At 38.4% G+C, this 20597-nt stretch overlaps 1 protein-coding gene and 1 pseudogene across 1 annotated transcript in view; both read right to left on the bottom strand.

The window, feature by feature from the left end:
* Positions 1 to 1975: 1975 nt before the first annotated feature.
* The window catches only part of HORMAD2 (HORMA domain containing 2), a 71461-nt gene continuing 52839 nt past the window's right edge, over positions 1976 to 20597 (bottom strand). The window contains exon 11 of the mRNA XM_090292053.1: positions 1976 to 2876. Coding sequence (XP_090148179.1) covers positions 2772 to 2876 — 105 coding nt within the window. The 3' untranslated portion in view covers positions 1976 to 2771. The remainder of the gene's footprint in view (positions 2877 to 20597) is intronic.
* Positions 5685 to 6339, bottom strand: LOC149997010 (small ribosomal subunit protein eS27-like pseudogene; annotated as a pseudogene).

The following is a 20597-nucleotide window of genomic DNA, read 5'->3' as shown; positions in this document are numbered from 1 at the left end:
AGGCATGTGCCCTGACTGGGAATCGAACCAGCAACCCTTTGGTTCACAGGCCAGCGCTCAATACACTGAGCCACACCAGCCACGGCTAACTGAACATTTTAAGACCCAATGAAAACTGGCTCTAATGGGTAATGTTATTTTAAAAACACATACATGACGTTGAACTTGTGTGAGTGCAGCTCTGACACTGATAAAATGTGTGGCTTCATTTCCAGCCTCTTCCTGGCAGAGGTAAGCTGGAGAACAAAAGCACCCAGACACCAGAAGGACCTGAGAAAGGGGAAATGAAGGTGCGGTTTTGGTGCCTGGCTTCAAAGACTGGCGGCAGTCAAGAGCCTAACCCATCACTTTCCAGCTAGACCAACTTTCTGTAAAGACAGAAAAACCCCCAAACAGCTGAAGTCAAATTTCCCCTGCATAATTTTTAATTTAACAATGTCCCAGTTTCCAAGCCATACCGTCATCTAATCTTGGTAATCACGCTAGTGAAGCAAGCACAGCCAGGGTGAGGGAATGGTTCCTGAGGGGCAGTCCCAGCTCCCTGGCTCAGGGTCCCATTTTTCATTCTTTTCAATGAAGTTCCAGCTTCTTGAGAAAGTTGTGTTTGCTCATTTCATTACCATTGAGGACAGAAATGAACAGACTAGGGAAAAGATTTTTTTTTCTCTTAATAAATCATTCAGTAAATAGAATTGAATACCTTCCAATCTTGATACCTGGTTGCATACATGAGCTCTGCTGTGTAAAATCAGCTGGTTCCCATTTTCATGGTTCTCAGGTCCTCCTGATACCAGATCTCCTTCCCTGTGTACCCGGCCGAGGGCACAGGCCCAGCAACTTCTCTCTGTTGCCTCACTCACCCTGCATTAGACATACATTTTCCACCTATTGGCATCGATAAAAGATTGTGCCGTTGGGACAGGGCGTGTTAGTAAAGACGATAACATCACTAGAAAAAATTTCTAGACAGATTCAGATTCTAGACTTCGACTTAAAGGATCTGTTAACCTTTGGCTAAGTTTATGAAAATTATAAGCACAGATTGAGAGCTAAATTCTCCTTTTAAGGAAAATGGTTCCTTCTGACATCCAGACTGACTATTCCATATAACTAATTTGCTTTGTGAAAGGCTCCTAAAATCTTTGTAAAGCTTTTTTTGTGTTCAAACACTTGTTTTGCAGGTACACTCACTATCTTGCAAGGCAGCAGCCCATTTCAAAATCTTGACAGCCTGTGGAGTTAAAAAGTTCCTCCCTATACTGAGCCAAATTGACCTCCTGTAGCTTTCAACAATTTGGTCTTAGATCTACTCTTTGGAGAGACACAAAATAAACCTAATCCCTCTACTAGACAGCTAATCTCTTTATATGATTCTCTTAAAAGAAATTGTGGTGAGTCAGGCTACAATTCTATCAAGGATACAATAAACGCAATACCTTTCCCCTCCTTCTCCTTTCAGTGGCAAAGTAAGCTTATATGCCTGCACTTAATATGCTGGGAGAAGAGAAAAGGCTCCTTCATGGCGGGCCCTGGGGCACAGGCCAATCCAAGACCCCGGTTTGTAAGCTGCCTACAGAAGGTCAGAAGTTATCGAGAGTCTGGCAAAGGTCAGTGCTGGACAGGCAGGCTCCCTCAGATTTTCCTCTCTTATGATAACACAGCCCTCTGCTAGCTAAAGTGCATGTCAGGCCCCAGAGATTCTCCTATTAGTCTGGGTCAGAGGTTTCAGGTTCTCAGTCTTTTGTGTGCATTAGAATTCAGGGAGTTTTTCATAGGTCCCCATGCTCTGAGATTTTGATTCAGTAAAAATGAAGCAGGCCTTGTAAACTGTATTTTAAGAAGCACCCCAGGTGCTGATGTCCTACTCTACATGGAGAAACATTAATGTAAGCGAAGAAGAAAAGATGAGCAAAAAACACCTTGCATTTTGGTTTATTTAATCAGAATACTTAACGTTTCATTTATTGATCCTATCCATTTAAATTAAATTATTACATTCCATGTTATATGAATAATAAAAATAACACTTTAAGTCATTTATAATTCATTAAGTCTATCAAAATTCTTCCAGTAACATCACCTGCAAGTTACAGACTAATGTGTAAACTGAAGATCTGCTGGGAAGCAATCCACCCGGGCCTTACAAAGGGATGCAGCCTCCAGCAGGGCAGCCTCTTGCCCAGTCTCACGTCAGCCAGCAGCTCAGGGCTTAGGGCCAGATGTGAACAGCTTCACAGGGAGAGTGCATTTTGGTTCAACAGTTAGCTGATCAACCTGTGGCTGAAGTTAACACAAAAATCACACCTGGATAAGCACCAGCACATACTTCCTATGCAATTCTGTGGGAATTCTAATAGAGCTATAGAGGGATTCCAGTACACAGGTTACAGCAAGTTAAAACAGTTCACAGTAGTCTAAATACCTGGGGAGTTTAACTATGCAAAGAAAACCCTCTTTCCTTTGAGAACAACAGCTTATTTCTTTTCAAAATAGCGGCTGTGGTTCTTTTCTAAATATGAGGGGTGTCTCCTCTCTGTCAGTCTTGAAGTAATGCTATCCCAAGGCAGCCCTGGTGACCGTGTTTCCCTGTGGCGAAGTGAACACATGTGCTATCCAGTAATTTACCACTTAGTAACCCGACTAAATAAGTTGAGCAACAAATTCAGTAAAAGGCTTTTGTGATAGGAACTTACTTTCCTACTAAGACATATCATGCAGTTTGCTGCAAAACAAAATTATTTTAGAATAAATGTAGCAAAGGCATCTAACTTTCATTTTCTGTCAGGGACGAAGACTTTAGCTGGTTCGCTGGCCTTCCTTTTCTTCCTGGAGCTCTCAGAACTTTGCTGACTGTATACAATATTCGTTCTTTGAATCTGTGAGAATCACCAGAGAGAGGCACAATTCAGCAAAGATTTTGACGTTTGCACAAGGCACATACAAGCCAGGGAGACCAAGTATTAATCCTTTTAGCTGCATAACGGATCCAGACCTGCTTTCCTGTGGGCTGGTTTGGCCCTGCTGCCAGTATCAGAGTCTGGTATTCCAAGTTTCAGGAGCTGAGGTCCCCTGGAGGCAGCCAGTTTCAGGGACAGTCTCTTGGCGCTCTTTAGTGAATTCAGCACATTCAACTCTTGAGGGAAGAGTTGTCAAGGTGGGGGCCAACAAGAAGCAATTAAGGGTCAGAAGAGTTCTAAGGCACTGATTGTTTCAGAGATAAATATAATTTAAGTCCCAATTTCAGTTAGCAGAAATATATAGGCTTATCTTTTCCATCATAGGTTAGACTCACGAATTGGGAAGGACCATGGTCCTTTTTCTTATACTTTTTTAAAAAACATATTTTCTATTTTTAGCTTTTATTATTATTATTATTTAGATTTTATTTATTTATTTTCAGAGTGAGGGGAAGAGAGGGAGAAGGAGAGGGAAAAATCAATGTGTGGTTGCCTCTCACGCGCCCCCAACTGGGGACCTGGCCCACAACCCAGGCATGTGCCTTGACTGGGAATTGAACCAAGCAACACTTGGCTCACAGGCTAATGCTCAATCCACTGAGCCACAGCAGCCAGGGCCTCCTTTTCCTTCTCGAAGAGAAGGATATGTTATTGATTAAAGGGAAGTTGATTAGTGAGTCATCATAGGTATATAATTCTCCATTGCACTCAGCTTTGGTAAAGATTTTAGAACTTATTTTTGCTTAACTGAATGAACAACTAAATGTATTATAATCTGTCAGACAATTTCTAATGCCTGGAATTCCAGAAAACATATAGAGGATAATTTTATGTTTTCTAGCCATTAGATGAGAGGAAAGGTTTTTGCATGTCCTCTGTTCTTTCTTTGGTAGGAAAACAAAATAAGATAAATATTTTTAAGCAAGACTTGTCAGAATATCTAGTAGAGGCTCCAATGTTATCCTTTTTCTTTTTAGTTATAGATATAGGTTATTATTATTATTGATATGTTATTACTACAAAATAGTGGGAATGTCAATAAAACATTTCAGTGTCATTTAGAATAAAAAATTTGGTTTACAAATGGTTAATTTAACCACTAACTTTTCTTTTCGTTTTAGAAAGCAGTTGAAATTCTGATCTCAGAAACCACAAATTCCCTTTGGCTTAAACTAAGACACTGAGTATAAAAACAATAAAACTCTGAGAAAAGAAATAGAGCTGCTCACCAAATAACTGGTTTGCTTAGATATGTAAAGCTTTAAATGTTTTGCTCTAAAGGAAGGGAAATAGCAACATAAAAACTCACAGCACAGAAACCAACTTCTTTATCTATTTGTTACAGTGTGACTGTAAGAAAAAGTACTTGGTAAGATTCGCTTTTTTAGCAATATTACTCAGGCGTGCTTTTCATTAAATTATCCTTACTTCTGTCAAGTCTGGGTACACTGAAAAGAGAAGAAAATGGATATACAAATCCTCAAATGACAAGCTGACCTGATGGTTTGATAGTTTTGTTCTCTTTTTCTTCTTTGCTCAAAAGTAAACCAGAGTTTTATTACAAGTTTCAGAACTATAATTTCATTGCAGTGAGTTAACGGCAACATTTTAAATAATGTATACAAGCTCAAGGAAACCAGTGAGGCCTGGGGACACTGAATGGTTTACAGAAAGCTAGTGGTTTCAAAAGCAAGTACATGATCTGTCAGGAGACATTCCGTAACATAGATGAATAATCTATATGAACTATATAAACCAACAAACACCCATATGACAAAACGTTTTTCAGGTGTCTGTCAATGGACTGAGTTTGCACCTTTGATGCCAAAGTCAACGAGGCAAGCAAAGGGTCAATGCTCAGGCAGGCTAGACAGCTTCTCTGGGTGATTCAAGCAACATCGAAGATCATCAAATGATTTCTAATGCATGTCATATCATGCTTTAAACCAGTGGTTCTCCACATTCCTAATGCTGCGACCCTTTAACACAGTTCCTCGTGTTGTGGTGGACCCCAACCATAAAATTATTTTTGTTGCTACTTCGTAACTGTAATTTTGCTACTGTGATGGATCGTAATGAAAATATCTGATATGCAGGATGTATTTTCACTGTTACAAATTGAACATAATTAAAGCATAGTGATTAATCACAAAAACAATATGTAATTATATGTGTTTTCCGATGGTCTTAGGCGACCCCTGTGAAAGGGTCCTTCGACCCCCAAAGGGGTCGTGACCCACAGGTTGAGAACCACTGCTTTAAACAAATATTGTTTAAAGTGTTTCTTGTACACAGACTAACAAGAAGCTACTATGATCCACTTAACAAAAGAGCCTCAGGAGTAGAATATCTACATATATGTCTGGGAAGGGCCCTGAAGATATTTCCTACTTTCCATTTTTGGTTTGCTAATGTATTCTCCATTAAGGAAGACAATGAGCAGGTTTTGCCTTAAGCACAGATAGGACAGTTAGCTGAGTTGGTAGCAGTGTTTGAATAGCACTGGAAGGGGTCTCTTCTTTTAAATGAGCCCACTTGTTATTTATTTCTTTATTCATTTACTTTAAAAATAGTTTGGTATTTGAGTGTTTGTGACTGTCTTTGGCTGTATTTTCTCCTTTCTACACTCACTGGGTGTGATTCTCAGGAATCAGTTCCCAGGTACAAGCAAAGATCCTCACATTTTTTTTTTTTTTTTTGTATCCAAATGTGTCAATTCCTGTGCTTTCAGTGTTGCTTCCTTCTGAAGGAGCATCCTTCCGTCAGCCTTGCTTTTCCTCCTGTAGGCTGACAAAGAACAGTGGAGCAGCCAACACAAAATACTACTAGATGTGCCCTGGCCGGTGTGGCTCAGTGGATTAAGCGTCAGCCTGCGAGCCAAGTGTTGCTGGTTCGATTCCCAGTCAGGGCACATGACTAGGTTGCACGTCAAGTCCCCAGTTGGGGGTGCAAGTGAGAGCCAACCACACAGTGATGTTTCTCTCCCTCTCATTCTCCTTTCCCCTCTCTCTAAAAACAAATAAATAAATAAACAAACAAATAAATAAACAAAACCAAAACTACTAGATGTGCATAGCTAAAGATGAAAAGATCACCACATTTAAATATTTAACCTAGATTTGCCTTTTGAATTCCAGGTCCGTGTGTGTAACCAACTGCCTACTAAAAGTCTCCACATGCATGTTCCAAAGAAAACTCAAATGCAATGTGTCCAAACTGAATTTGATTATTTGCTTCCCTGAGCCTACTCCCAATCTGTTTTCCCTCTGAGGTCCCCTTGGATGTGTCCAAATTAACAACCAAAGTCATCCATGGCTGCTCCATCATTCTCACCCTAATATCTAACTGGTCATAATTCCTACTGATCCTACCTCCTTGACATCTCTCAAGCCCACCCATTTTTCTCTGTTGCCCCTGCCTCTGCATTAGCCCAGTCAGCATCACCTCTCCCAATTACTGGGCCTGGAACGCCTGCAATGACTGCTTCTCCAATTCATTCTTTGCTCTGGAGCCTAAGTAGTCATATATTAAATGCGACCACATCACTCTTCTAATTCATCATTCACCCATTCGTGACTTCCCATTTTCCTCAGGATAAAATCTGGACTCCTTATGGCCCTGGCCCATCATCATGCCCTAGACTTTCTCAGCCACTTGCAGTTCTCCAGTGGGCCCTGCTCTCTGCCCTCTAGACTTAGCCTTTCATGCCCACTTCCATGCTCTGCTCCTCCCTTTATCACCGGGCCCAGGGCCAGCCCTTGCATTTCTTCTGTCTACTGGCCTTCCCTTTCACCTCTAGGGCTGTGTTCTGTTCTTACCCTTTCTGTAGCATTTACTGCATAGTATTATCAGGCCTATTACCAGTCTTCTTATCCAGATACTATATTAGTCATCTTTTTATTTCTAGGTTCCTGGCATCTGGAGATGCCTTTAAATTACTGGCTGAATGAATAAATGCATTTTGAAATTGATTTTAAGCCAGCCATTGTGCTGTACACTAGTACTATAATGCTAGTAATATAAAGATGAAAAAGACACAGTTGTTACCAAGAATTGAGTCTTATAAGGGAGAAGCATAAAGCACATGATTAAAGTATAATGTAATACACTATAATAGACGTTCATTCAATAACCACATAGGCATTCATTCATTCAGCAATTACTTACTGAGTGTCAGTTCTGTGCATGGTACTCTTTTAGGTGCTTGGGGCCCACCAATGACAAAAGAGATTAAAATCCCTGCCCTGTAGATTTTACAATCTGGTCACTTTTGGTTTATAAATTCCCAATGGCATCTCACTGCCTTTAGGACCAAGCCCATACCTTGGTTTTCATACACCATCAGTGGTTCTTCACATTTCTATAGAGGGAGAGGCGTCACAGATTGGCTATAAGACCTGGGTGAAAGCTATGCACTCTCACCGCAGAAAAATGCTCACAAAAATTTTAAGAAAGAAAGGAAAATGCTCACCCACTCATCTACTGTAGCAGGCCATTTGAGGGGGCTCCGAAACCCCCTGAATACCTCCCAATTAGAGTCACTACCCCACGGGGCCTTGCTGTACCCAACAATACCAACCTCATCTCTTCCACCCTATTCCTCACTCTCTGCCCTCTGTTTTCTTATATCTTCCTTCTTCATGATTCCGGACCTTTGCATATAATGTTCCTTATGCCTAAAATGCTCTTTCCCCTCCACCTGCCCTCTCTTTGCCTAATTAATTTCTAGTCAATCTTCATATCTCAGATAAAAATATATTTCCTGAATTTTTCCTACCCCCATTACAATTAAGTGAGGTCCCCCCAATCATATGCTCTTAAATAGAGCTCTAGGAGATCAGGGTCTTGGTCACAAAGTGCTCCTAGTAAGGGCTCAATAAATATTTTCAATGAGTGAATGAATCTTCAAAGAGCACTCTTCCAGGAGTGTAGAAAGGTACTTGAGGCATGAAGTGGATACAGGGTGATGTCATGCCATTGTAGTAGTCAGGTGATAATTTGGATAGTAGCGCAGGTAGAGGGAAGTCAACAGTGAGAAATATTTAGAAGCCAGAGTCAAAAAAATTGCCAATTGTGTATGATGGTAAAGGAGAGGTAGGTATGCCAATAATGACTCCAGTTTCTGGTTTAGCTAACTTCATAAATGGAGGTACAATTCTCACAGGTGGAAAACAATGAAAGTTTTGAACCTGTTGAGTTTGAAGTACCTGTGAACCCCAAGTGGACATATTGAATAGGTAGCTGTATATGGAAGTATGGAGCTCAAGAGAGATGTCTGGGTTGGAGATATAAATTTGAGAGTCATCAGGATATGGAGGCTAATTAATTCCATGGGCGTGGAAGGGTTTACTTATTGAGAGCTCAGACCGTGAGAAGGGAAAGGGGCCAAGACATAGCTTAAGGAACTCCAACATTTAGAGATTAGGTGGAAGATGAGCCAACCAAGGTGATTGAGAAAGAGAGATAAAAGAAGACTAGCAAATTGTCATATAAAGGAAGCCAAGGGACTGGAAGGAGACTTGACTTGGGGTGGTACAGACACAATACAGAGTACAGATGAATACCTGAAACATACATCCTTTTATTAACCAATGTTATCCCAATAAATTTAATTTAAAAATAGAAAAAGAAAGCCAATGGAAGAGAGTTTTAAGAAAAGGGAGTAGAGAAAATAAAAGGGGTGACGGTGGTGATCAGTACTTCCAGGTGTTGCTAAGAGGTCAAGAAAGATGAGGACTGAAATATGTCCACTTGATTTAGCCACACGGAGACCACTAGGTGCAATGGATCGGTGGGGGCAGAAGTCACCTTGAAGTCAGTTGAAGAAAGTGAATAAAATATATTTTAAAATTGAGATAGCAAGTACACAAAGTTTAATAAGTAAATAAAAGAAATGGAGACAGCTAGTATACAAAGTTTTATAAAAGTCAAGATGGAATGACCAACTCAGCCTGGGGAATTTAGAGAAGGCTTCTTACCAGAAGGATATTGACTTGGATCTTAAAGAATGAATAGGAAGTCACCAGGCTGGATATGGTAGGAGGATGGGGCAGGAGACGTTATTCTAGGCAGAGGATTCAGCATGTTTAAAGACACTGAATCATGAAAAGATGTGGATGGTATATGGGACAGTGAGAAATGTCCCTTTATTAGATGGGCTCTTAGGGTGACATGTTATGCATATAACACACTTCCGTTAAAAATGAAAATCCCCCTGGAATTATTATTCAGTATGATGTTAGTGTAAGTGAACTCATCAAATGGTCTCCCAGTGGCAGCCTGCCGAAAGCAGGGCCTCACAGGCTTTGGAAACAAGGACAGGTAAGTTTCGGCATAGAGAGAGCAGTCAGCGCACAGTACTTATTTCGCATTAAGAAGTAGGTATGTGTGGGGAACCAAGGCAGGGAGCAAGGGGGCAGCCCCAGGCAACCAGGAAATAAGCGAATAGCTTATGTGCGTGGGGTGAAAGTGCTGTGAAATTTGCTTACTTTAAAATTTGTCAGGTCAAATCTGGCAAGTTTAGAAAACCAGTTCCTTCCTTACCAGTATAGATTTATAATCAAGTGTTAAGTATAGAATATTTGAGTTTGGAAGTTACCAGATCAAGACATTTTATGATTCAGAGAGGGTCTGTTCCCTATAAGTAAGTTGCTATAGCAGCAATGTTATTGTAGTTTTGATTCCTTTCCCTTGACATTTACCTTTCTTGCACAATAAAAGGCATATCAATGGCAATTATAAAATAAATGCTATTAGCATAAATGTAGCTTGTGTTAACATGTGATAAATGGGGAGTAAGAAATCAAATGCTTAAAAAGAACACTTACCTCCAACTCTAGTGGAGCTGTGAGCCCTCTGATATGTTGGGAAGTGTCTCATGTTTTACTGGGATTAATGAAGTTTGCTCATTCGTTTACATTCTTGATTTTCTGTAGTTTATAACCAGGGTTCTGGACTATGGTTATCTTTATTTAAGAGGTAAATACGTATTGTCCTTATAGTCGTAACCACATATTTTTATTAATCTTCAAAAGTTATTATATCAATTCTTCCTCCACATTTTCTAAGGCATCATATGGCTTTAAAAGTTCTATAATTAATTCATTTATTCAACAAATGTTTTTGAGCACCTTCTCTGTGCCAGACATGCTAATAAGCACTATAGACACTAAGTTGGTCAAGACACACTCATGTCCTCAAAGAGGGCCTGGTGGGGGAAACAAACTGGTTACATATGAAATGATAGAGCCATGTATAGGGTAAAGCAAAGGTTCCAAAAACATCTTATCAGCTCTTCCTGGGGAGGCCTGGCAAGGCTTCAAAGGGGTTGTGAAGTTTGAACTAAGTAGTGCAAGAAGGGCAGACATTCACCAGGCAAGTGGCATTAGGGATTGATGTTACAGAGAGAACGTTTCAGACAAAAGGAGCACAGGTACAGGGATATAAAGCAAAATACCTCTGGAGAATTGGAAATAGTTCAGTAGAGCTAACAGGAAGGGCACAGGGTTAGACATTTTCATTCTCTGAAGATAGGACTTTGTACTGTAATGGAGTGCCACCAAGGATTCGAAGGACATAGTTGTTTTTGAAAGGCCCTATTGCAGCAGTGTGAAGAGTGGACTGGGGAGGAGTGAGACAAGAAGCAATGAGGCTACTTCAGGTGAGAACTTTTCTGAGCGAGAACAGAGCAGCAGTGAGGTTGGAGAGGACAGGGCTAATAAGGCAGAGGGCCGAGGAGAGACAGAATGAACGCTGAACCCAAACCCTGACATGACTTGATCATTGATTGGAATGGGCACAGGGATAGCAAAGCAAAGAGTGAAAAGTGACAAAAATTACCCATGTTTCTGGTAATGCCATTGCCCAAGATGGGAAACAAAGAAAGCTGAGGGGGTGGGTGATGGGAACACGGTGGGGAGGGCAGAGTGAGAAATAATGACTCTGTTTTAAGATTTTGAATTACAGGTGCTGTCCACTGGGGCACTGACTATATGTCCTGGAGCTCAGGATGGAGGAAATAGCATCAAGAGCACATATAGAAAGATGTATTTGCTCTGGACAAGAGATATGACATTAGTTGAGGTCTAGAAGGAAGGAGATAAAAGGGCACATAAACATAGGTACATCTTTAAATATGGGAACAGGAAATAGAATGATTCACACTTGATGGCCTTGATTATTTCTATGAAGTAGTGTTTAGGTCATCAGCTTAGAAAGTGGGGGGATTGGTCTTGGGTGGTGCTTAAGACACATTTTGTGAAATTATGGACAATGGAAAAGGGAGTCAATAATAGACTTTTAAAATTAATGTTAACTGTTGCTTAGGATCCAGAGAACTTTCAGATATATCACCTTCAAACTAAAAATTAAGTTTGACATTGGCTCCTTTTAAATTAAACCTAAAATGTGATAAAAAAAATTTTAAAACTTGAGTTTGACATATTAAAATTTTTGCTCTCCTTTTTACAACATTTGAATGCTAAAAACAGACCGTATACTATGGTAAGAACAATGTTATCTCCTTTATTCCCCACAATAACAGTGTGAGGGCAGGGAGGGGGTTTTTATTCCTCTTTTACAGATGTGGAAACTGAAGCTCAGAGAAGTGAAATGACTTGTCTAGTTCACACATTTAGTAAGTGAAAGACTTGAACCCAGACCTCCTGATTTCAAATTTAATGCTCCTCCTAATTTGCTTCTTCAACCCAAAGAGGAAAACAAAGGTAGGAAATTGCCAGTGAGGCCATCAGAACTCTATATAGAGTTAATCTGGGGTTGATCCTTTTTGAGCATAAACTAATGGGACCTCAAACTAAACACAGCCAAAGCCAAGTTCATTGTTTTCCCTTTGTAACCAATTTTTCCTCATGCCTTTTCAATTTGTGTTAATCACTATTTCCCAGTCATCAAAGGCCAAAAACATAGTTACCGTAGGTTCCTCTCTCATCCCCTAATGCCTACACAGAGTTCTTATAATGAGTAAATCTAATGGCACAATAGAACACCTGGTAAACATAATACATATGCAAGTCATTCAGTGACTAATGGCTGTTATCATTCCTACTGCCTCAGGTATCCCATGCTCCAGTCAGACTGGATCATTGCAGGAGGCTAAAGAATGGGCCACCATTTTTCAATGTGACCACCAAGGCAGAGACAGGGTGATGTGGCCACAAGCCAAGGAATCCCAGCAGCCACATGAAGCTGGAAGAGGCAAAGAACAGAATCTTCCCTAGAGCCTCCAGAGGGAGTATGCCTCAGTCTACACCTTAATTGCAGCTCAGGAACACCTATTTTGGACTTCTGACCTCTAGTGAGAGAATATATTTGATGTTTTAAGCTACCAAATTTGTGGTAATTTGTTACAGAAGCCCTAGGAAGCTAATATAGTTACATTCCCCAAACACACCTCATTCCTTTTCCTCTCCTTTATTTCTTCCACATTTCAGAAAAAAAAATCTTCTATCACTTACTCATTTTAAATTTTGAATAATTCCTTCATGGTCAGTCTCTAAAAGTATTTCACCCACAAAGCCTTTTCTGCTCCTTTAATCATATACGAGCTTTCTTTCTTTAGCAAATCCCCATGGCATAGTTTTTGTAATTGTGTTTTTCTCACAGCATAAATATTTTTAAGCAATTTGTCCTTTACCTGGAACTGAGTTTTAAGTTCTTTAGGAATTCATTTGTATTTAATATTATGGTCTTCAGACTCTCTACAATCCCTTACGCAGTGTCTTTCAACAGTAGGTGTCAATAATTTTTTTGCTACCTACCTTCGCCACTTACAAAAATGTTCAATTACACAGTTATCCACATATCTGAGCGCTGCACTATCTATTATGGTAGCCATTAGCCACATGTGACCATTTAAATCTAAATTAATCAAAAGTAAATAAAATTAAAAATTCAGTTCCTCATTTGCATCAGTCACATTTCAAGTGTTCAATAGCCACATGTGAATGTCCAACTGAAGGGTTCAATAACACATATTAGGCATTACAGATACAGGACATTTTCATCAGCACAGAAAGTTCAGTTGCACAGAATTGCTTTACAGAGGCAATCTAGGTGTAATCCAAGCAAACATAAAGTTTCCTTGGGGCCATAGAAATACAGAAACTAGAATGCTTTTTTCCTCAGGACAGCAAAGACTTACTATTATAAAACTGTCACTTTTCATAAGATTATTGTACCTAGTCAATACAATCCCTATCAAAATTCCAATTCCAATATTTTGGAATTTTGATTGTATTGTTGGAACTTTAAAGCTGATTCTAATAGTCACCCAGAAGAGAAAATGTATGAAAAAATCTTAAAACTACTGAAAGAGTTGCTCTTTCAGATAACAAGTTATAATATAAAGCTAGAGTAATTAAATCATGATAGCAGTAATATAGAAGCAGACATATGGATCAGTGAAATAGACTAATAGTCTAAAACCAAACGTATGCATCCATGTTTTTTAAAAAATATGTTTATTGATTTTAGACAAAGAGGAAGGAAGGGAGAGTGGCAGAGGTGAGAGAAACATTGATGGATCGAACCCACAACCTAGGTATGTGCCCTGACCAGGGATGAAACCCACAGTCTTTTGGTGTATGGGACGATGCTCTAACCAATGAAGCCAGCTGGCCAGGGATCCATGGGTTTTTAATTTATGATAAAAAGTGGCATTCAAATTATCAAGGAAAAGGCAGACAACTCAAGTGGTACCAACACAATGGGAAAATGTTCTCACACTGGGAAAAAACAAAAACAAAAACCAGCTAGTTTAAGGAGACAAATGTAAAAAGCAAATATAGAAACTTCTTAGATAAAATTTAGAAAAATTTATTTATAATTTCAGCATTGAGACATTCTTAAGCAAAATATAAAATGATAAAACTATGGAAAGACATCCCATGTTTCTAAATTGGAAGACTTAATATTAAAATGTGAATACCACCCAAAGCAATCTACAGATTCAATATAATCCCTGTCAAAATTCTAATGACATTTTTTTTGCATAAATAGAAAAACACATTCTAAAATTCACATAGAATCTCAAGGGACCCTGAAATTCCAAAAACAGTCTTGAAAAATAACAAAACTGGAGGCCTCCCCTTTCCTGATTCCTTCCTGATTTTACTTACAAAGCTACAGTAATCAAAACCTGTGGTACTAACATGAAGACAGACATATAGACCAAGGGATAGAATAAAAAGCCCAGAAATAAAACCTCACTTAGAAAGTCAAATGGCTTCAACGAGGGTGTCAAGGACATTCAATGGGGAAAGGAAAATCTTTTCAACAAATGCAAAGACTTATTATAAAAATATCAATTTTCCTAAGATTATTGTATCTAGTCAATACAATCCCAATCTGGATATCTACATGCAAAAGAATGAAGTTGGACCGTTATACCACATATAAAAATTAACCCCAAATGGATCAAAGACCTAAAAATAAGAGCTAAAACAATAAAACTCATAAGAGAAAACATAGGGGAAAGCTTTATGACATTGGGTTTGGCAAGGATTTCTGAGATATGACACCAAAAACACAAGCAACAGAAGAAAAACCAAACAACCTTGACTTAATCAAAATTAAAAACTTTTATGCATCAAAGGACACTGCCAAGAGTGAACAGACAACCCATTGGATAAAAGAAAATATCTGCAAATTATATATTTAATAAGAAATTAACATTCATAATACATAAAGAATTTCTAAAATTCAACAACAAAAAACAACCTGATTAAAAGCTGAGCAAAGAACTTGAATAGGCATTTCTCCAGAGAAGGTATAAAAGTGGTCAAAAAGCAAGTGAAAAGAATCTAAACATCACTAATCATTAGGGAAACACAAATCAAAACCATAATGAGATATCACTTACACCTATTAGGATGGCTATTATTTTTATTAAAAAAAGAAAAGAAGTACTGAGCATGATGTGAAGAAATTGAAACCCTTGTGCATTGCTGGTAGGAATGTAAAATGGTACAGCTGCTTTGGAAAACAGTATGGTAGTTCCTCATTAAATTAAAAATAGAATTACCATATGATCCAACAATTCCACTTCTAGATATATACCCAAGAGAATTGAAAGCAGGAAATTGAACAGATACTTGTACACAATAGTCAAAAGGTGAAAGCAGAACTTCTGGCCAAGATGGAGGTTTAGATAGACATGCTGCCTCTCCCTCCACAAGTAAGAAGGAATACAACTACCTCAAAACTAGAGACAACCAGAAGTTCCAGAAAATGGAGCTGCATGGAAGTCCAACAAACAAAGATATAAAGAAGAAATACTCATCCAGTCAGGTAGGATGGGCAGAGCCGGGGCAGAGAGGACATGGTGAGGTGGCAGCGGCGGCGGCGGCGGCGGCGGCAGGCCAGTGGAAAGCACAGTAAAAGTTAAGAGGGACACCTGGGGAGCGTTCCCAGCACCAGACCAGACCACACAGCTCACAGCTCCAGCACCAGGGAAAATAAAGCCTCATTGCTTCTGACTGTGAGAACCAGTAGGGGCTGGAGCAAAGGCAAACACTGCCAGTCTCTCAGTAGAGCCCGCTTGTTTAAAGGGTCTCCACAATCTTAGAATGTCTGCAAACCCACCCACTCTGGGAATGATGGCCAGGGCAACAGCTAGAGAGGCGTCAGTCCCATATGGAAGTAGAAGTGCCTGGAAAAGGGGCGAGTGCTGAGCAGGTGGCATTGTTCCCTCTCAGACCCCTCCCTCACACACAGTGCCACAACGTGGTGAAACAGATTGCCCTGTACTGATGAATACCTAAGGCTCCGCCCCTTACAATGTTAACAGGTGTGACAGGTCTACCTAAGACACAGAGGCAAACAAACACAGGAGCCTGTCAAGATGAGGAGACAGAGAAGTATGACCCCAAAAAAGGGAATGGATCAAGGTTTCAGTGAGAGAACTAAGTGACGAGCAGATAGCCAATCTAACAAATGAGGAGATAGCCAACCTAACAGATGCAGAGTTCAAAACACTGGTGATAAAAATTCTCACAGACTTAACAGAAATGCTTAAGTATGGCAAACACATAAGGGAAGAAGTGAAGGCTATGCTAAATGAAATGAAGGAATATCCACACAAAACCAATGGTGAAGGGAAGGAAACCAGGGTTCAAATCAATGATTTGGAACATAAGGAAGAAAAAAAAACTCAACTAGTACAGAATGAGGAAACAAGAATTGAAAGACATGAGGAGAGGTTTAGAAACTTCTGGGACAACTTTAAACGTACCAACATCCAAATCGTAGAGGCGCCAGAAGGAGAAGAGAAAGAGCAAGAAATCAAAAGCTTATGTGAAAAAATAATGAAGGAAAGCTTCCCAAATTTGGCAAAGGAAATAGACATACAACTCTAGAAAGCATAGAGAGTCCCAAACAAGCTAGACCCAAAGAGGACCACATCAAGATACATCATAATTAAAATGCCAAAAGTTCAAGATAAAGAGAGAATCTTAAAAGCAGCAAGAGAAAAGCAGAGAGTTACCTGCAAAGGGGTGCCTATAAGACTATCAGCTGATTTCTCAAAAGAAACTTTGCAGGCAGGAGGAGACTGGCAAGAAGTCTTCAATGTGATGGAAAGCAAGGACCTACAATCAAGACTACTCTGTCCAGCAAAGCTATAATTTAGAATGGAAGGGCACATGAAGTGCTTCCCAGACAAGATAAAGCTAAAGGAGTTCATCATCACCAAGCCATTATTATATGAAATGTTAAAGTGACTTATTTAAGAAAAAGAAGATCAACACTATGAACATTAAAATGACAACAAACTCACAACTATCAACAACTGAATCTAAAAAATAAAAACAAAAACAAACTAAGCAAACAACCAGAACAGGAACAGAATCATAGGTATGGGGATCATTTGCAGGGTTATCAGCTGGGAGGGGGAAGGAGGAAAAATGGGGAAATGGTGCAGGGACTAAGAAGCATAATTGATTGGTACAAAATAAACAGAGGGAAGTTAAGAATAATATAGGAAAGGGTGAAGCCAAAGAACTTATATGCATGACCTGTGGACATGAACTAAAGGGGGTGGTGTTGCTGGAGGGAAGGGGGGTATACTGGGGAAAGGGGAGCAAAGGGAAAAGAAATTGGGACAACTGTAACAACATAATCAATAAAATACACTTAAAAAAAACAAAAAATGAATAAAAACTTTGCGTTGTATTGCAAAAGAAAAATAAAAAGGTAGAAGCGATACAAATGTCCATCAATGGATAAGTGGACAAACAAAAAGTGATATATACATACAATGGAATATTATTTAGTCTTAAAAAGGAAGGAAATTCTGATACATGCAACAACATGGATGAAACTTGAGGACATTATGATAAGTGAAATAAGCCAAGCACAAAAGGACAAGTAATGTATGATTTCACTTATATGAGGTACCCGGAGTAGTCAAATTCACAGAGACAGAAAGTATTGTAGAATGGTGATTGTCAGGGACTAGGGAGAGAGATGAGGAGCTGGTGTGTAATGGGTGTGGAATTTCAGTTTGGGAAAATGAAAAAAGTTCTGGCGATGGATGATGGTGAGGGTTGTACAACAACGTGAATGTGCTTAGTGCCCCCAAACTGTACACTTAAAAATAGTTAAAATGATAAAGTTTATGTTTTGTATATTTTACCACAATAAAAAAGTAAAACTAAGAATGGCATACAATAAAAGAGATGGACAATCTACAAAACTTCAAATGCACATATCCTCTGATCCCTAGGCATTTGCCCTAGAGACATGCTCCCATATGCACACAGAGTCACGTTCAAGGACATTCCCTGAAGTAATGTTCCTAAGGAAAAGCAAAAACAATTTAAATGTTCCATTAATACCAGAAATTGAAGTAAACCAGAGTACTTTAGTACTAAGGAATACTATGCGGTAATTAAAAAGAGTGAGGTTAATATAAATATACTGACAAGGAAAAATCTCCAAGATATATATATTAAATGAAAAAAGCAAGTTTCAGAAAAAGACAGTATTATCATACTTATGCTTTAAAAATGTCCACAAATCAAATATATGCACATATGTATATGTGTATATATGTATATACATTATATATATGCATAAATACATATATAGCATTGTCCAATAGAAATAGAATGCAAGACACAATTACAAGCCACCTATATAATTTTAAATAGTCTTGTAAATATATTTTTAAAAGTGAAAAGAGGCAAGTAAAATTAAATTTTAATAATTATTTTTATTTAATCAAATTATAAAATATTATTTCAATATGTAATCAATATAAAAATTATTGAGTTTATATATTTTTTCTTACTACATCTTCACAATCCAGTGTATTTTGTACTTACCGCACACCTCAACTCAAATTAGCCACATTTCAAGTTCTTAATAGCCACATTTAGCTATCTTATGTGCATGTATGTGTGGGTGTGTGTGCTTTAAATACAAAGTCAAAGATATGAAATATCCTTATTGGTAATTTTTAAATTATCTATGAGAATGTAGTCACATGTAACTTGTATAATTAAAGTTAAAATTAAAACATAAAGTACCACATTAATTTGCTTCTTAATTATGTTAAAATTATGTCTTCTATTACTTTATATGTTTATATTCAACATGCTTATTACTTGATCTCTTTGTTTTCCTTTATTTCAAAGTGATGAAAGCTTTATTATGAAACTATTCTTATTTGTAAACTGAAAAGCTAATGAAAGAACATTAGAAAACCTTAAACTTCATTTGGCTTACTTTTCAGTTATAAAATATTCAAAAATGTTATTATATACTTTTCAATAGAAAAGTGATACTTTCCTAGTTTCAAATGCCTGAGTAATTATTAATTCTGTGGGAGCTAAAGATAGGCATATAAAACACATAAAAACACACTCAACACCAAACAAACAAACAATCCAATTGAAAAATGAACACATACCTCTCCCAAGAAGACATACAAATGGCAAACAGAAAAAATGTTCAACCTCACTAGCTATTAGAAAGATGCAAAGCAAAACTACCATGAGATACCACCTTACGCCTGTTTGAATGGCTATTATCAACAAGACCGGTAATAACATGTGTGGAGAAAAGGGAAGCTTCATTCACAGCTGGTGGGAATGTAAACTAGAAAAGCCACCATGGAAAACAACATAGCAGTTCCTCAAAAATTTAAGACTAGAGTTAGCATATGACCCAGCAATCCCCTCTCCTGGTTATCTACCCAAAAATCTCAAAAACATGTATTCACAAAGATATATGCACCCCTATGCTTACTGCAGCATTATTCAAGGTGGCCAAGACACAGAGACAAACAATGTGTCTTTCCATAGAAGACTGAGTAAAGAAGATGTGGTACATATACACAGTGGAATACTACTCAGCCACAAGAAAAGATGAAATACCGCCATTTGCAATAACATGAATGGACCTTGAGAATATCATGCTAAGCGGAATCAGTCAGTCAGAAAAGCTAAGAACCGTAAGATTTCACTCACACGTGGGATGTAAAACCGAAACTCATGGACGCAGACAGCAATGTGGTGGTTGCCAGACGGAAGAGGGTGGAGGGGGGCCTAACATATGGTGACAGAAGATGGTTTGACTTTAGTGGTGGGCACATGGGCACACAGTGCAATATACAGACCTAGTACTACAGAAATGTACGCTTGAAACCTATATGACCTTATTAACCAACGTCACCCCAATAAATTTAGTTTAAAAAAATCACACTCAAGCACATTCTTGAAGTAATTATAAAAATGAAAACCTTTTTTTTTCTTGGTTTGTGGCATGTAGGAGGAAACCAACAGGCAATGACATGATGGTTATATTAATTACACTAGACATAGGTTTGCTGATTCTTCAAAAAAAGAGATAAACAGATAATAGATACAGAAGTGGAAATGTGATACCCTGCTTCTCATAGACTTGCTATGTAGGTCATTTGCTGGAATCAGAGTCTCTGTAAAGGACTTTAGCAGGTGTTGAAAGGAACACAGTAAGTACAGAAATGACTATAGAGATTGGTGCCATAAAATATACAGAAAACGGTCTCTCTGGTGTGAGATGGAAAAGCTCTATCAGTGTGATATCCAAACCTCAGGTCATAACAGCCTTCTTGCGCTGGCAGGAAGAAGAGGGCAAAGGAGATGACACTTAGGAACTCTGGCATCCCCTGAATACTTCGTTCTCCCATACAAGGTGGAGGCAAAGTGGCAAAGATCCATGCAATAAAGTCAGATTTTCACTTTAAATTGGCCTTAAGTTCACTTGAATAAAAAGCCAAAAGAAAAAAACCCTAAAGAGAAATAGCTAGGTGTTTAGAGTGAGGATAAGTTTTATATGAGGCACAGACACTTAGTTTGTATTTTACTTTTCCAGCAAACAGTGAAACCTTTTCAGTTCCTAAAACAAAATGAAAACAATCATACCTCTCTTTCTGATCTACTTCTATTTTTAACATATTTGAATAATTTTTGATAATTAACAGAATTTTCTATGGCATCAATTCAGTTCAAGTCTAGTTATTTAATTGCCTGCTTCCATTTTTTATTTATTTCAATTACTAACACAGTCACATAGTATGAAATTCAAAAGGCAAAATAAAGGTACAGTGAGACTTTCCCTGCCACCCAGAACCACTTGATT

This window comes from Furipterus horrens, unplaced genomic scaffold (genome assembly GCF_987537825.1).
Source record: "Furipterus horrens unplaced genomic scaffold, mFurHor1.1.pri manual_scaffold_11, whole genome shotgun sequence".
Lineage (NCBI taxonomy): Eukaryota > Metazoa > Chordata > Mammalia > Chiroptera > Furipteridae > Furipterus > Furipterus horrens.
This window is presented reverse-complemented; position numbering and strand designations above follow the sequence as displayed.